At 39.2% G+C, this 18,608-nt stretch overlaps 1 protein-coding gene across 1 annotated transcript in view; it reads right to left on the bottom strand.

Moving 5' to 3' along the window:
- Window positions 1-18,608, bottom strand: part of LOC127567693 (receptor-type tyrosine-protein phosphatase F-like) — a 335,950-nt gene that overhangs the window by 15,242 nt on the left and 302,100 nt on the right. The window contains exons 25-28 of the mRNA XM_052010633.1: window positions 10,818-10,937; window positions 10,313-10,467; window positions 6,470-6,755; window positions 460-638 (exon numbers count right to left, since the gene is read on the bottom strand). Of these exons, the coding sequence (XP_051866593.1) occupies window positions 460-638; window positions 6,470-6,755; window positions 10,313-10,467; window positions 10,818-10,937 (740 nt within the window). The remainder of the gene's footprint in view (window positions 1-459; window positions 639-6,469; window positions 6,756-10,312; window positions 10,468-10,817; window positions 10,938-18,608) is intronic.

Genomic DNA, 18,608 nt, shown 5'->3' with positions numbered 1-18,608 from the left:
TCTCCTTCTGTGCATAATGATCCGTTGTTCCTGCTCGAGGTACAGAGTAAGCTACGATTTTATTGAATAGTGTTGTAAGCCTACGGTCTGTGTGGTCTACTGCTTATTTTCTTATGTGCTTATGATGTAAACAATCACTTGGCATGATCCAAAGAAGAGTAAATAAGTTTTCCCAAACATTCTGATCAAAATTTATCCCTTAAGCAAAATAATTGAAACAGATTTTTATTCATTTATTTTATTTCTATTTGTTTGTGCTTAAGGTTGGCTGCAGTAATTCCTTATTGTACAATGGGAGCTGCACTTCAAAGTATTTCACTGGCTGCAAAGCATTTCAATATTTGCTAAGGTGGGAAATGATCCGATATTATTGCTAGTTCTTTTCTTCTTACAAGATTGAAGACAACAGAAAACAATGAACCACTAGTTTAGTTACAATTTTACAAGGGGATGTAGTACCTGTATCCATCAATGAAGCTGGCATTAATGTAATCAGAGCCCTCAACTCCTCGGATTGGTTGCAAACAGACTCGAGTGGATTCATATGGCATGATGTTCACAAGACGGTTTTTAAACTTGTTACACGGGAGATTGGCACTGATAAATCGTGAGGTATGTGCTTTGGAGTTTGCCAGGCGCTGCAAATAAACAATAAAATAGGTTAATCTAATACCTGGAGATGAATGTGCATAACATTTAACAGAAGCAAAAACAGTTCGTGCAGCGTAACCAATCTACGTCAGTGTTTACGCTTCAGTCAAGTCACCAAAGTATTTCTTGTTAAGTATGATTTGTAATGAAAACTTTAAATAACAAAGAAATTTAAATGCTCTTGCCATGGTCCAGTTGGTTGTGGATTAAAGTCCCATTCCAGAGATGAACATAAAAATCAAACCTGATTCTCAAAGTGCAACACTAAGGTAGTGCTACGTTGCTGGGGGTGATGTATTTTGGATGAGATGTTAAACTTGTGGTGCCACCTGCTCTTTCAGAGGGACATAAAAAAAATTCCATGGCACCTTTCCAAAGAACAGCAGGGGAGTTACCTCTACCAATACTTATCCTTCAACTAACATTGCTAATTAACATTTTATTCAGTGATTATGACATTGCTATTTGTGCAAGCATGCTTTATGAAAATTAACTGCCTACCTTTCCTACAATGCATTAGTGACTTCAAAAATTTAGGTGTACTTCACTGATAGCAAAGTCCACAAGTCATGAAAGGTCCCATACAAATGGAGGTCTTTTCTTCTTTTCATTATATTAAATATGAGAAAGTAAAATTAATCAGAATGATAGAGAATGACAGTCATTACTGATTTTTGAGATACCAGGTATAAAGCTTTCATAAAATAAGAGAATTTTGAAGTTTTTTTCCACAAGCATATTTTATGAGGCAATTATTTCAATGAAAAATATGACTGGTCTAGTGCTTCTTTTTGAAACAACACAGCAACAGCAGGTTCCAAGTGACTGGAATCATACATCAGTCTGTACTCATATACTGCACTTTGATTGCTCAGCTGAGGCACCAACATTCATATCAATTTATAAACTTAAACAGCAGTGCTAAAGAAAGTTGAGAATTCAAAAGCAGCCTTGAAACTAGATCTCACACCCAAAAGCATCTGCAATCCCACTGAGTTGTGTTTGGTTATCATGAAGGCATTGTGGAAAGATGATTGTCGTTAATATTTGAGTTTGCTTTCAATTAATCACTTCAATTATTAATCAAGATTACCAAGCAGTTTAAAATGATAAAAATATTTGACTATTGTAATGATACATAGCATTTATAATTCAGAAACTGAATATTCAATTCATCAAGCCCATAAGGTTTTCTCCCATCTATTTCTATATCTACTCCTTTCTTCCTCATTTGTTTAACTAGCTTCTCCATAAATGTATCTATGCTGTACACCTTAACTGATCCCGGATAATGAAGTTTCCCCAGAATTCCCCATTGGATTTATTAGTGACTATCTTGTATTCATGATCCCTTGATCTACTCTAAGTTGTAAGTGGAAACAGCTTCTCTCTTTCCAAATCTTGGGATTTCTCTCAGATTCCTCCTCAGTCTTTTCTGTCCTTAAGATAAGCGTGTCAGCCTATTAAATCTTTCCAGTTGGAATAACTCTCATTTTTGGAATCATACTGCTTTTTAAATAACAGTATGGCGTCAGAAGCATGGCGACACTTGCGGGCTGCCCCCAGAACACTCTATGCAAAAGATGCATTTCACTGTGTTTCGATGTACACGTGACTAATAAAGAAATCTTATCTTAGTATGACCTTTTTACAATATTGATGTATTTTTATAATATTTATAGTAAATTTATAATGCAAGAACTTACACACTTCAAAGTATGATGTGACAGAGGTTCCATGTAAATTTAATTTCATTTCTCTGCTTTTCAATTTCATTCCTCCAGACATTAATTCCAGTATTTTTTTAAATGGCCTTATTATCCTGTGCAACTATTTTAGTGATTTGTGTATTTCTACCTCCAGATTCCTTTGTTCCTCTACCTGATTTAGACACTTAATTATGAAGCAGCATATGGCCTCTTTATTCTTATCAAAATGTACTAACACACAATTATTCTGTCAATTACACAAGCATTCTGCAAGTTTATTAGCAGGAATATTTCAAACCTGAACAACACTAAAAACACAGAAAATAATTATAAAAAAATTTACTGAATAAGATGAAAAATAAAGCAGGGTAGGGGCCCTTCGACTCTGTGCCTGCTTTGTCATTCAATTCAATCATAACTGATCTTCTGCTTCAGTGCTACATTAACCCCAGATCTCTTCATTTCCTTAATATCTAAAAATCTATTGATCTCCATCTTGATCTATGATGCTGCAGCCATTACAGAAACTTGATTGCAAGAGGGGCAGGAATGACGGCTCAACAATCCAGGCTTTAGACATTTCAGACGTGACAGAGGGGGACGTGACAGAGGGGGACGTGACAGAGATGGGGGAGTTGCATTATTCATTGGGGAGAATGTCACAACTGCACTTGGACAAGACATCTTGAAGCTCATCCAATGAGGTCATGTGGGCAGAGCTCAGGAATAAGAAAGGTGTAATCACTATGATATGACTGTATTCTAGACCTCCCAATAGCCAGTGGGAGATAGAACAGATATGTAGACTGATCATGGATAGATGTAAAAACAACAGGGTTGTTGTAGTTGGTGATTTTCACTTCCCCAATATTGACTGGGCCTTAAGCTTCCTAAACCTTATATAGGCTTTGTTTTAGTGCCAGGGGCTTAAATGGGTAAAAATTTATTAGGTGTATCCAGGAGGGTTCCTTGAAACACTATGTCAATAGCCCAACCAAGGATGAGCTTGTCCAGGTATTCGGAGTTTCAGTGGGGGAGCACTTTTGGAATGGTGATATTATTCCATAAATTTTAAGATAGCTATGAATAGCTATGACTTCAGGAAAGGGGACGGTGTACACGCACCTGTCTACATCAATGGTGCTGAGGTTGAGAGGGCTGAGAACTTCAAGTTCCTTGGAGTGAACATCACCAATAGTCTGTCCTGGACCAACCACGTAGACGCCACGGCCAAGAAAGCTCACCAGCGCCTCTATTTCCTCAGGAGGCGGAAGAAATTTGGCATGTCCCCTTTGACACTCACTAACTTTTATCGATACACCATAGAAAGTATCCCATCTGGATGCACCATGGCTTGGTATGGCAACTGCTCTGCCTGGGACCGCAAGAAACTACAGAGAGTTGTGGACACAGCCCAGCGCATCACGGAAACCAGCCTCCCCTCCATGGAATCTCTCTATATCCCTCGCTGCCATGGTGAAGCAGCATAATCAAAGGTCCCACCCACCCGGGTCATTCTCTCTTCTCCCCTCTCCCATCAGGCAGAAGATACAGGACCTGAGGGCACATACCACCAAGCTCAAGGACAGCTTCTATCCCACCGTGATAAGACTATTGGACGGTCCCTTATACAATGAGATGGACTCTTGACCTCACAATCTACCTTGTTATGACCTTGCACCTTATTGTCTACCTGCAATGCACTTCCCTATAGCAGTGACACTTTACTCTGCATTCTGTTACTGTTTTTACCCTGTACTACTACCTCAATGCACTGTGTAATGAATTGATCTGTACGAACTGTACGCAAGACAAGATTTGCTTTGTACCTTGGTACAAGTGACAATAATAAATCAATACCAATACAAGTGGATAGGGTGGTAAAAAAGGCGTACAGCATACTTGCCTTGTTCCGCAGGGCACTGAATATAAAATCTGGCAAGACATGTTGCAGCTGTATAAAACTTTGGTTAGACCACAGTTGGAGTATTGTGTGCAGTTCTGGTTGCCACACTATAGGAAGGATGTGGAGGCTTTGGAGAGGGCACAAAAGAGGTTGCCTGAATTGGAGCAAATTAGCTATAAGGAGAGATTGGACAAACTTAGATTGGTTTCTCTGGGGTGTCAGAGACTGAGGGGAGACCTGATAGAAGTATATAAAACTATGAGAGGGGTAGACGGAGTAGATAGTCAGAGTCTTTTTCCCAGGGTGGAACTAGAGGGCATAGGTTTAAGATGAGAAGGGGGAAGTTTAAAGGAGATTTATGAGGCAAGCTTTTATTACATGGAGAGCGGCAGTGCCTGGAATGCGCTGCTGGGGAAGGGGTACATAAGCAATGTTTAAGAGGCATTTAGACAGATGTATAAACACGCACGGAATAGAGGGATACTGATTATGTGCAGGCAGATTGAATTAGTTAGATTGGCATCATGGATGGCAGAGACTTGTTGGGCCAAAGGACCTGTTCCTGCTGCTGCACTATTGTATGTTGAATAAACTCAGTAGCTGAGTTTTCAGAGGTCTCTTTGGTGGAGAATTCTGCAAAGACTTAAGATATTGTTTTCCATGTTTCAATAATATCAAAGGTCGCTGACCACTGAAACATTACAAACTACTATTTCACTGAGATTATACTGATTAGTATCTGAATAGATTTTCTATTGCATGACTTCATCTGTTATACAGCAGGAAGAGTTAGAGAGTGCAACATTTTCAAAAAACCACTGGTGGTGAACAGCAGAAAAGTAAGTTTCTATTCAGCTCTTTGCTAAATAATTTGTTGAGGAAGCATTGCTCTGACTCTTCACTTTGATCAAAGCCATCAGTTCAGCACCATTAATCCATATTAGCATGGCTCTCGTTAAAAAAATGCTGACTCATCTTAATTAGTCCAACAAATGTAACACAACACCCTATTGAAATTCAGCCTCTTCTCCATACTATGCTGATTCACATTCCTTAGAGTTACTCATACACGATTAAATGTAAAAACATGGTTTTAAAAGGGCTAAATGTGAAAATACAATGTAGATAATATGTTTAAAGTCTATTGGGCTAATTGATGATTCCTTCAATACTATTTAGATGTTTTGCATACTGTCACAATATAACATAATAATAATAATATCATGTGACAAGATGTCTTTCTCCTATTTCTGATAAATTGCTGCTATCTACTGAATGTAGTTGAACCTTCACATAGAAAATGCTCTCCCTATATTTGAAAAGTATCCAGGCTGCCATTCTTATTTATTCCTGGAAATTTTAGATTCAGTTTGGAAAACTCACACTTTGGGAATCAGGATGCAAATAATTACCTGATACCAGGGTAAAAGGATTTTAGATTCACTAGGATAATGCCAAGATTAGAAAAGGCCATAGTAAATGGATTATAAACTATTAAGGGGGGAAAGCTTTTATAAATGTTAAAAAAAAAGATTGAATGGGAATGGAATGTGAAATTGTGAGGGATTATCTCAAGTGGTTTGTGAATTACTAAGGGACATAAATTCAGGCTGTACACGAAGCACAAAGGTGGAGGCTGGACATTCTTTTTGCAGATTTTTAAAAATGGAAAGTTTTACCACAACTATAAACTGAATCGAATGATCCAATACAAGGAGAGTTATGAAAATAACATGTTATTTGAAAATGGATAAAAGTAAATGATAGTTCCAACTTAATCTGTATAAATTGTGGCATTAAGTAGCCAGTTTTTGTACTGATATTTCTGTGATGCTAGCATTATTTTCTTTTTGGAATTCTTTTTATATATCAAGAAGAATGACGCATCCAGAACCAACTCCAACATGATGCCTGTTAATAACTCACTTTGTTACTTTCTTGGTCTTGCCATGCCTTCATAGAGATGTGCAAAGAAAGTAGGGAAGGAAATAATCTCAGAATGAATGAAGCCTTTTGAGCTAAATCTCAATTAGATTTAACAGAAAAGGATATAAATTAGAAAATAACATGCATTTAATATTTTCAAATTACATGAATAGATTCTGTCAAAAATACCTGAAGACTAATTTCAATGGTTGTGTGCAGAGACTGAACTAAATATAATTTCAAAGTACGAATGCTGTATGCTGGCTGCAGTACTAACCTTGAATTCTAGCTCCATGGCTGTAACCGTCTCTGCTGGTGGAACCTGACCCAATTTCTGTATGTGGGCAAAGAGACTTCTTGCCGGAACTTCCGTATTTCCGCATGTTGCTGCCTCGAGGAGGGCCTCATGAATGAAGATATACTGATCTTCTGTCTGCACCATGTAATTTCGCTGTGCTCTCATGCAGGTGACATGACCATAGATATCAACTGTCTTTTCATGTTTAATTCGTTCTAGCATGGCATCGATCACGACAAAGCAGCCAGTTCGACCCACCCCAGCACTATGAAAAGGAAGAAAAGTCAACATGAAACACTAAATTGTCCTTAGGAAGAATAGTTGTTTTCATTCTTTGAAAGCAGTCCAACCTCTGTAAACAGTTTTAAAGACTACAAGAGTATTTAAGATGTCAGCCTTGGCTCTGTAGTAGTATTCTTTTTAATCTCAAACAACTATGATTTGTTTCTAATGGAGCCTTTAACTTAGCAAAGCACCTCAAGGCACCTCCCAGGAATGTTACCAAACAAAATTTGACACCGAGCCACACACGAAGACATCAGGGCAGACATTCATAGGCATGGCCAAAGGAGTGGTTTTAAGAAGTGTCTTGAAGGGGGAATGAGGGACAGAGAGGTGGGGAGGTTTAGGGAGAGAATTCCAGAGCTTCGGGCCTTATTAGCCAAAGACATGCACATGCACAGCTGGCAATGGTGGAGTAATTAAATTTGGGGATGATCAAAGGAACACAGACTTCTGAGAGTTGACAAGCTAAAGGAGATTACAGAATAATAGGGAGAGGTTCAGTGATATTTAAAAATATAGAATGTCAATTTAATTGAGGTATTGCTTGTTTGAAAGCCAATAATGGTCAAATACACAGGGAAAGGATAACAACAGCAGAGTTTTGGATTATTTTAGTTTTAGTGAGTGTTTTTAAGGCTGGCTGGGAATTTACTGCAATAATCATGTCTTGAAGTTACAAAGGCATGGATAAGACTTTCAATAGCAGGTGAGCCATGCAGAGTTGAATATTCTTATGAAGACAGAATACTTCTAATCATTTGAAAAACATCTCAAAAAGGTGAAATAAAACAGAAAGTGCTGTAAACTCTCAGCAGTTCAGGCAATATCTGTCAATGGGTTAATGGAAGCAGTTAAAGAAAAATAAACTAAACAAAGGAAAATTAAAGTTTTGGGCAGTTAGAGAGTGAGAACACAAATGAAGGAACACAAAAGGCATGAAATGCAGAGCTATGGGACTTGTCAGGCAGGTCAGGCTGTGTTAATTGAGAGAGAAAAACTGAGCTAATTTTCATACCTTGACCAGTTCTGATACAGACAGTGAAACTTACCTGAAGTAGTAGAATTCAATATTAAGTCAACATCCCCCCACCCACTAATTTGTTTTCTCTCTAACCAAAATGTGGTTTCTCCTTCCACAGATGTTCCCTGACCTAATGAATGTTTCAAAGATGTTCTCTTTTTATTTCACATTTCCAGCACTTGAAGCTTTTTTTTTGATCTTCCATACTGAAGAAATGTGGGCGTCTTTATTGGGTGAGATATGACTTTAGATTTATTTGGGCTCCTTGGTGCCATACTCATTTGGGTGCTACCTTAAGGTCAGGGGCTGATGTGCAGAATATTTCAAAATACTTCAGCAAGAAATCAAGTGGTCGGTGGTAGAACATACCGACTTTCCAAACTTACACATCAAAACGACAACAGCAGAAGATGATGGGAAAAGAACTCTGATTTAGAGATAAAATGTCATTCTTTGACTGTTGTTGAGGCAATATTCTTGAACCCTCAATTTAACAGCATTGGCACGGTAGTGTAGGGGGGCAGGCATGGTAGTGTAGCAGTTAGTGTAACGCCATTACAGCACCAGCGACCCGTTTTCAATTCCCGCTGCTGTCTGTAAGGAGTTTATATGTTCTCCCCGTGTCTGCGTGGGTTCCCTCCGGGTGCTCCCGTTTCCTCCCACATTCCAAAGACGTACGGGTTAGGAAGTTGTGAGCATGCTATGCTGGCGCCGGAAGCGTGGCAACACTTGCGTGCTGCCCCCAGAACACTCTATGCAAAAGATGCATTTCACTGTGTGCTTCGATGTACATGTGACTAATAAAGATATCTTAATCTTATCTGTAGGAAGACTTACACAAGGCCAATAGAAGGAGTTTTACCATTGCCTTAGCAAGGGATACCAGGATGGATAATAGGTGCTAGATTTGCTAGCGATGTGCATTTTCCAAAAACGTGTAAGCAATCTCCTTTATTTTAACAAAGGGATTCTAACTATACATTAGTAAGCAGGAATGTTAACTTGGAATTCATTTTCAAACCTCCTTAGGATGGGAATTCTATATGCTTGAATCTATGCAAACAAATGACTGGCATTTTAATAATTCTCCTCTCTATCATCAATAAGAATATCAATTTTGCAATGAAATAAGGTACCAAAGAAAGAAGTGAAAATTTTGTGTTTCTTCAGTATGTTTTTTTACAGCATGGAACCATTTTACTTAGCTAGCTCTTCTCAGTTTTGTTTAGACTTTCTCCATGTGCTATGGACCACTTTGTGATTATAATAGAAGTACCCTTGTACTAGGGTTCCCCTTTGGAATTGGGAGTAACAGGTACAAAGCACAGCCCTGGATAATTTGATCTTTGTTTTTGCTCCCTCTCTCGGTGAGCACCTAATTTCAACTCAATTCCGAAAAATGTCATGGAAATAAGTGATTAATTATTCCACTGCAGCAACATAAGATTTGAGTGCAATAAATTTAAAAATAAAATTGCAGTATTGTACAGCTGAGTTAATCACTTGATCGGATTTAATGTGCACAATACCATCAAGGATTAAAAGTTAAATAAAGTCCTGAGGTTCTTAATGCCAAGGCTGTGAGATGTTAAAAAAAACCCTGAAAAATGGATCAAACAGATTCTCAATAAAATAGTCTCTTCAGTACTTCTTATTCAAATAAGCCAACACACCAAACTAGAAAACCAGTGAAAACCAATTAGCCCCTAGGTGACAATTTAAGAATGTACTGAAAAAAGGAGTTTGCAACTTAATCTGTAAGGATATAATATATTATGTTTCTTGCATTGGAGAGAAAAAGTGGACAGAATGATGAGAAAATTAGATGATGTAATCACAAAATTCATGCTGCGCTATGATGTATTTTTATGTAAGATAGTATTTTGCAATTGCCAGGTTTTTGATTTCAAAATAATGCAAAGTAACATTTGAATTTTAAAAAGATGAAAGTAGACTGCAAGTTCACTCTAAACCAATTCAGACCAATTCCTAACTTTTTACACAAACATCTACTCACCAGGTTCGACGCCAACCCTCCAATACCAATCCCGTGATCCCACCACAGTTAAGCCTCCATCGCAAAGCACTATATAGCCACTTTCTCTCAGCCCACATCACCTTTTAAAACTTCCATTACCATTCAGTACTTTTTCCCTCTACTGTCATCCACTTCCCTGTATTGTGCTGCCTTTAATTATCAAAGCCTGATGGCTGGGATTGCAGGCTGCATATAATGTAAATGAGAGCTCCTGTTTACATTCATAGATCTTAATATCCCTCATTGTCAATGTCTATCATTAGAGCATGGAGTAAAACTAAAGAAAAAAGACTGCTATAGTTGTAAGGCTGAAGGTCTGATTTTTCTCAGAAAATGCCAAATTCCAAAGAAGTTACCATGAGACTCAATCCCATATGGTTAAATGCAAGTTCTCAAACACTGAACATCCATATTTTTCACCTCATTTTATAACACCCTGTGAATAAGAAAATTCTATAACTATTTCAGATTTGCACACCTGCAGTGAACCACCATAGGACCAGCATCCGGTGGATTGCACGCTTTAACTCTCCTCAAGAAGGCCAATATTGGAGTAGGGTATTCTGGAACACCATGGTCTGGCCAAGCCATGAACTGGAACTGTCGCACTTCCCGCTTCTCACTTGAACCATTCTGTTGAGGAAAGAGGATTTTTTAAGTTGAATTGTGAACAAATCTCTCTAAAAGCATGTCTATATGGCATAAGGCTACAAAATATTGAGTGTATCCTATGTTCAGGGACTGTAACCATACGACTTAATTTAACTTTCTTCACATGCATTACTTGAAAGCAAACAGAATAAGCATTTCTATTCAGCTGCTGAATAGGCCATAAGGATTAGAGTTTCCTTTAAATCCTCATTAATCCATAATTCAAGTGCAATGAGAAGTAGATTAGAGGAAGTTCCTCTTGCTGATCATTTCTAACTATGAACACATATAAAAAACAGATTCACACAGAAAACATAAAAAAACCTTTGTACCTTATAAAGTGCAAATGTCCGGACAGAATATGTGGCTAGCTCCACTGTGTCCAATAGGGTGACTTGAATCATTCCATAAGTCTCTGTGCCTCGGCAAGGCCAGTATTGATCACATTTCACCTATGAAAATTATAATTGATTAAAAAAAATTGAAAGCACAGGAATCAGGAAGAAGCAAGTAGTTATCAGTAATCAATGTAGCTTACTATATTCAAGACAAAATTTACAACAGTTATTTGCTCATTGTCATTTCACATAACATAGAAGGTTCCTATACGTAAAAAGACACAAGTCCAATACGAAACCAACAATTTTTTTGCAAGTGTGATTCATTGTCACTTATCTGCTATATAACAAATGCTACAAGGACACTAAAGATTTTTTTGAAGCACAGTTTAAGTATTACTTATCTTACATAAAATTAAGGCTTTAATGGAGTACTCCTCAATAAATGAATTACAAAAAGCTCAAATCGCATCAGATTTGGCTGATAGAAACAAATTTTCAACATAATTCAGCATTTGTTTATTTTGATGTGTAACACCTATTATTGCCAAATACCTTATGACTACTTCAATAAGAGGCCATTTACTTTAAGAGCTAAAACCACTGCCCAAATACTCACATTTAGCAAGTTTAATATTACGCTCAGATTAGAGAACTGGCAACGTAGCTGTATGTTTCCTAATCTGGTATAACCAGAAGAAAGGAAACTCCTAACCTGCAGTGACAGAATGCTTTTTCACAAAATAAAAAACAATACAAAATAGCCTGTCTCCGTTACATAGCAATATCTAGTCTAAAGAAGGGAAGAGAATGAAAATGAGGAAGAAAACAAACTAATTCTCTTCTGACAAAATAAACCAAAGGGAATAGGAAGATCCAGGCAGGATTTTACTGTGCTGGCAGTGTACCAAGAGACTTGCACTTTGTTAAATGAGGTATAAGGATGAGTGAATATCTCATTTGCTTTCATGTTCAGTAATGTGTTAATTCCATTAGATCCTGGAGTTTCTGGAAAGAAACAGTTCTTGACACAATGCAAGTATGAACATGGTCTATTTGTCACAAGATGTAAATAGAATTTAACAAACCCAGTATTGGCAAACAACATGTGAGAGTAAGTAAACAAGAGTTTCCTTCAAAATAAACTTTGGAGTGCTCCTGCTTCCTCAAAACCATGCAAATAGGAATTAACTGAACAAAATTGGATGGGAATAAATAAGGGACAAATAAATAGCATTTTGCCCATGTCTTCACGTATTTAAGACATAAGAATAAAGTTACGTATCTAATTTTATATATACCTGGACTCAATAGATTTAGGGTCCAAACAAGTTTTTTTTTGAGGATATAGCAAAGGGGCAGTATTTCATTTTGGAAAACTAGTCTTTTAATATTTAAAAGAAATATGTTCAGGGTACGTGGGTGGTGTCACAAGCAAGGGCCAGCATTAAATTGCTGAAAGATGTTAGTGGTAAGTGGCTACTATGTATTTCTGGTTTGGTTGTCTGTTATACAAATTATAAGTTTTTGTAATGAGATTCCAGTTTTATGCTCAATGGACAAGGAAAATGTACCCCAAAATATGAAAAAGAAAAGGGGAAACCTTTTTATTAAATATTATAATTTTACCAAATATATTTTTTTTAAAAAGCCACTTACTTCTGAAAACTTGGTTAAAGTGTCTTAGAGCCACTGCTAATTATGATTAGAATAATTTTACTGCCATTTTAGTAAATTGCATTTTAATAGTTGAAGAAAGGTTTTTAAGGAGGGTAAGTACTTCATAATTAGAACTTTGCAGTTCCACACCACCACTAATCACACATAATTAGATGATTTAGATTTGCTGGAAAAGCGAAAATTATTTTCTCAGAGGAATGAAAATTGCTTTAAAAATTGATTATTGGTATTGGTATTGGTTTATTATTGTCACTTGTACCAAGGTACAGTGAAAAGCTTGCCTTACAAACTGATCGTACAGGTCAATTCATTACACAGTGTAGTTACATTGAGTTAGTACAGAGTGCATTGAAGTAGTACAGGTAAAAACAATAAGAGTATAAAGTGTCACAGCTACAGAGAAAGTGCAGTGCAATAAGGCGTAAGGTCACAACAAGATAGATCGTGAGGTCATAGTCCATCTCATTGTATAAGGGAACCATTCAATAGTCTTATCACAGTGGGGTAGAAGCTGTCCTTAAGTCTGGTGGTACGTGCCCTCAGGCTCCTGTATCTTCTACCCGATGGAAGAGGAGAGAATGATTATGCTGGCTGCTACACCAAGACAAAGAGAGATAAAGACAGAGTCCAAGGAGGGGAGGCTGGTGTCTGTGATGCGCTGGGCTGTGTCCACAACTCTCTGCAGCTTCTTGTGGTCTTGGGCAGAGCAGCTGCCGTACCAAGCTGTGATACATCCAGATAGGATGCTTTCTATGGTGCACTGGTAAAAGCTGGTGAGAGTTAAAGGGGACAAACCAAATTTCTTTAGCCTCCTGAGGAAGTAGAGGCACTGGTGAGCTTTCTTGGCCGTGGCATCAACGTGATTTGACCAGGACAGGCTGTTGGTGATGTTCACTCCCAGGAACTTGAAGCTCTCAACCCTCTTGACCTCAGCACCATTGATGTAGACAGGTGCATGTACATCGCCCCCTTTCCTGAAGTCAATGACCAGCTCTTTAGTTTTGTTGACATTGAGGGAAAGGTTGTTGTCATGACCCCATTTCACTAAGCCCTCTATCTCCTTCCTGTACTCCGACTCATTGCTGTTTGAGATACGGCCTACAACGGTGGTATTATCTGCAAACTTGTAGATGGAGTTAGAGCAGAATCTGGCCACACAGTCATGAGTGTATAGGGAGTAAAATAGAGGGCTGAGGACGCAGCCTTGTGGGGCACCAGTGTTGAGAATAATCATGTCGGAGGTATTGCTTCCTATCCTCACTGATTGCGGTCTTGTTTGTTAGAAAGTCAAGGATCCAGTTACAGAGGAAGGTGTTGAGTCCTAGGTCTCAGAGTTTGGTGACAAGCTTGCTTGGAATTATTGTATTGAAGGCAGAGCTGTAGTCAATAAACAATAGTCTAACGTATGTGTCTTTACTGTCCAGATGCTCCAGAGCTGAGTGTAGGGCCAGGGAGATGGCATCCACTGTAGACCTGTTTCACCGATAGGCGAATTGTAATGGGTCCAGGTTGTCTGGTAGGCTGGAGTTGATGCGTGCCATGACCAACCTCTCAAAGCACTTCCATGATGGTGGATGTCAGAGCCACTGGTTGGTAGTCATTGAGGCATGTTACCTTGCTTTTCTTTGGTACCGGGATAATAGTGGTCTTCTTAAAACAGGAGGGAACCTGAGATTGAAGCAGGGAGAGGTTGAACATGTCCGCAAATACTTCTGCCAGTTGATCAGCACAAGATCTGAGCACGTGGCCCAGGACTCCATCTGGGGCAGGTGCTTTCCTCGTGTTCACTCTCCGGAAGACTGATCTGACGTCCTCCACTGTGATCACAGGTTCAGCTGCGTTGGTGGCTGTCAGGGTGGACAGTGACAATCCACTTCCCTTCTGTTCAAAACGCGCATAGAATGCGTTAAGTTCATCAGGAAGGGATGCGCTGTCGTTCGCTATGCAGCCCGACTTCGTCTTGTAGCCTATTATGGCATGTAAGCCCTGCCATAACTGGCGGCTGGTCAGGGACTCTATTTTGAGTTGGTATTGCCTCTTGGCATCCCTGATAGCTTTCCGAAGGTCATACCTCGATTTCTTGTACAGATCAGGATTTGTGTGCAGCAGTCCTCTCCTTCAGTAGGGAGTGGATCTCCCGGTTCATCCATGGTTTCCTGTTTGGGAACACCTGTATTGTCTTCTTTGGTACACTGTCCTCCACACACTTGCTGATAAAGTCTGCGATGGTGGTGGCATACTCATCAAGGCTGGCAGCTGAGTCTTTGAACATGGACCAGTCCACTGTCTCAAAGCAGTCACGTAGGAGCTCATCTGCTTCCTCAGACCAGCACTGCACGACTCTCCGTACCAGATCCTCCCATTTCAGTTTCTGTTTGTATGCAGGGAGAAGGAGCACAGCCTGGTGGTCTGATATGTTAATCCTAAAAGCACTTAATACCCATGTAAAACAGAAAAATGTACAAGTTACTTAAAATTCTACTCCAAAAATAAGCCAAGTGAAAAATATTGTCTCCTGGAGATTTATAAGATATGGTTTTTATTTCAAGTATCACTGATGACTCTTTCTCGTGAACTCTCATGCAATCTCATAAATGGAAGCAGTAAATGGAATTGATACTTTTAAGGTGACATCACTAACCTATAACTTAAATGTATTACTTTTTCTGATCTGGAGAAACTTTTGTAACTTTGTTAGCCACAGGCGAGGTACTAGAAGACTGGAGCATAGGTAATGTATCTGTATTTAAGAAGGGAAGCTGGGATAAGCCAGGCAACTATGGGCCGATGAGCCTTACGTCAATGGTGGGAAAGTTATTGGAAGGGATTCTGAGAGACAGGATTTATTTGCATCTGGAAAGGCAAGAACTGATTAGGGATAGTCAGCATGACTTTGTGCATGGGAAATCATGTCTCACAAATTTGAATTGTTTGAAGAGGTAACCAAGAAGATTGATGACGGAAGGGTGGTAGGCCTCGTATGCATGGACTTTAGCAAGGCCTTTGACAAGGTCCTGCTTGGTAGGCTGATCTGAAAGGTTAGAACACATGTGAATTAGCTGACTGGATACAAAATAGGGTTGGTGGGAGGAGGCATGGGTAGTTGAGGGTTGTTTTTCAGATTGGAGGCCTAGGACCAATGGTGAGGGGATCGGTGCTGGGTCCCCTGCTGTATATCATGTATATTAGTGATTTGGATGAGAATGTATGTGGCATAATTAGTAAATTTGCAGATGACACACAAAAAAAGTAGACAGTGAAGAAGGTTGTCTAAGGTTATGACAGAATCTAGATCTACTGTGAGAGTAGGCAAAGGAATGGCAGATGGAGTTTAACTCAGTCAAATGCAAAGTGATGCATTTTGGGAAGTAAAACCAGGGCATACACAGTGAACAGCAGGGCCTTGGGGAGTGCTGTTGAACAGAGAGACTGAGGGGTACAAGTACATAGTTCGCTGAAAATGGCAACATAGGTAGACAATGTGTGAAAAAGCCATATGGCCTGCTTGCCTTTATCGGCCAAGGAATTGAATACAAGATTTGGAAGATCATGTTACAATCATATAAGACATTGGTTTGGCTGCACCTGGGAGCATTGTGTGCAATTCTGCTCACCGCACTGAAGATGTGATTAAGCTAGAGAGGGTGTAGGAAAGATTCATAAGGATGTTGCCTGGATTGGAAGGCTTGAGGAGAGATTGGATTGGTTGGGTTAGTTTTCCTTGGAGCAAAGGACGTTGAGAGGTGACAGGATAGAGGTACATAAAATTATCAGGGGCATAGACAGGATATGTAGCCAGCATCTGCTCCCCATGGTAGGGGTGTCTAAAACTAGAGGGTATAGCTTTAAAGTGGGAAGGACGAGCTTTAAAGGGGATCTGAGAGGTAAATTTTTCACACGAAAAGTAGTTGGTATCTTGAATGAGCTGCCTGAGGAGCTGGTGGAGGCAGAAACAGTAACAATACTTAAGGGGCATCTGAACAGGTACTGTATTTGAATGAGCAAGGCGTAGAGGGATATGGAATTATTGCAGGCCAAGTGGCACGATGGTCAGTATAAATGTGGTGAGCCAAAGGGCCTGTTTTATGTGATACAACTCTATAAACTCAAAATACAATTAATAAAAATTACACTAGAATCATGAAGCTGTTTTGGCCATTGAGCCAAGGTCAGTGCCTGTGGAGTAATCCAGCCATCTCTTTTCAGCCATCTTATTTTGCTGCCAGCTATCAGCCATGCATGACTCAACTTCTCTCAGATTTCCATGCATGCTTGGCCAAATTCGTGAGGGTCTGACATGAGTTGGCACATTTGACAGAGAGGCAGGAGGCCAGCAGGATTTTTTTTTGTATTTATTTATTCATTTTTCAGGAGGTGGGCATTGCTGGCAAGACATGTATTTTTGCCTCTGAACAAAATTGTTTGCTGGGTCATTTTAGGGTTATTTACATGCCTTGGGTCTGGAGTTACACATAGGGCAGACTGGGTAAAGATGGTTGATTTCCTCTCCCTAAACAAGATGAGTTTTCAATGACAATCCAGTCATTTTATGGTCATCATTACTAAGAAGTTAACAGCTTTGAAATGGTAATGAAAATCATTGCAAACAATTCACTGTTTCTGAAGAATATATAGGAAGGAATCAAACAAGTAACATCCCACTCAGCTCAAAAAACAGCAGTAAGGCATTAGAGTAGGATGATGCAATCAAGCTTATGAAAGGCTGTAGCAGGCCGAGAGAAATGAGAAGGAATAGTTTATGAGGAATTGTCATGTCCCCAGAGTATATCATTTTTGTATTTGATAAGAGGCAGCTCAGTACTATGTCAGAGGTAGAAATCTATCTGCAAGGATTCAAGCATGGTGTTCCAGGAAAAATAGGCACTTTTTTTTAATGGTGGGGGGGGGGACGGGACACAATTATTGAAAAGAAGAGAAAATGCGAATGATAATTTGCAAGAGTCAAAGGATTTTATTTTGAAGAGATGGTGAAAACACTGGGTATGAAGGCGAGGACAAGGAATGGAGGGGAGAGACACTTAACACTGTCAGCTGAGACGAGGACAAGGAAATTGGGCGATCAGCAGGTTTTGGAAATAGACACAAGGGGCAAGAGGTCCACCTCATGGCAAAGGTGGGCTCAGAGAGGACACAAAGAGAATCAGGAGAGAAAATGTAGAAAGCTGAGAATTCAGAGGTAGTTGCGGGAGTGTCTTAAAGGATTTTTTCCTCAGGTGACTAGGAAGGGAAGTGAATTGGCACAGGCACTTGAATGGATGGTCCCAACATTAGAGAGAAAAAACAAATCTTATGTAAGTAAGGGTGTTGGGAGGGTTTAAGTGTTTGCAGTAGAGAGAGAAAAAAAACATTAATTTCCTTTCCACTCAAAGAGTGAATGATTTGGAGAAGACAGGATAGTCGCCTGTTATGTGGTCCTAGGAAGATTTAGTGACAAGTGGAGGATACTGTTTCGGCAGAGCAGCAGAAACCTCTCCTATGTCAATCAAATTAAATTACTTCTCTTCAGGAGATACAGAAATATATGTCCCTGCACTTTAAGTAATTTGGAGGGGAGCCAATATGAATACTAAACAAGGGTATAATCTTATTTATAAGCTGTACTGCTTTACTATGAGCTATACAAAACAGATTACCATGCACACATTACTGTCCCTGAATAAACATTTGTTAATGTTTTATTGGAATTTATTTATTGTTTTAGCAGTTTTATAAATACAGCATTATAACTCAGTATATTACTTTAGTGACAAAATTTTCTGCTGTTCCATGTATTTTGCCTGGAATGTAAGATCACGTCTTCATCTTTCCATGTACTCAAACAGAAACTGTTAGTTCCTACTTTTCCCCAGAGTAGGGGAGTCCAAAACTAGAGGGCATAGGCTTAAAGTGAAAGGGGAAATATTTAAAGGGGACCTGAGAGTGGTGAGTACATGGAACGAGCTGCTAAACAAAGTGGTAGAAGGGTTATAAGTATGACATTTAAAAGGCATTTGGACAGTTAGATGGATAGGGAAGGTTTAGAAGGATATGGGCTAAAGGCAGGCAAGTGGGACCAGCTCAGTTAGACAATTTGGTCGACACAGA

The sequence above is a fragment of the Pristis pectinata genome, chromosome 3, assembly GCF_009764475.1.
Source record: "Pristis pectinata isolate sPriPec2 chromosome 3, sPriPec2.1.pri, whole genome shotgun sequence".
NCBI classification, from domain to species: domain Eukaryota; kingdom Metazoa; phylum Chordata; class Chondrichthyes; order Rhinopristiformes; family Pristidae; genus Pristis; species Pristis pectinata.
The sequence above is the reverse complement of the archived record's forward strand: the minus strand, read 5'-3'. Positions and strand labels throughout refer to the sequence as shown.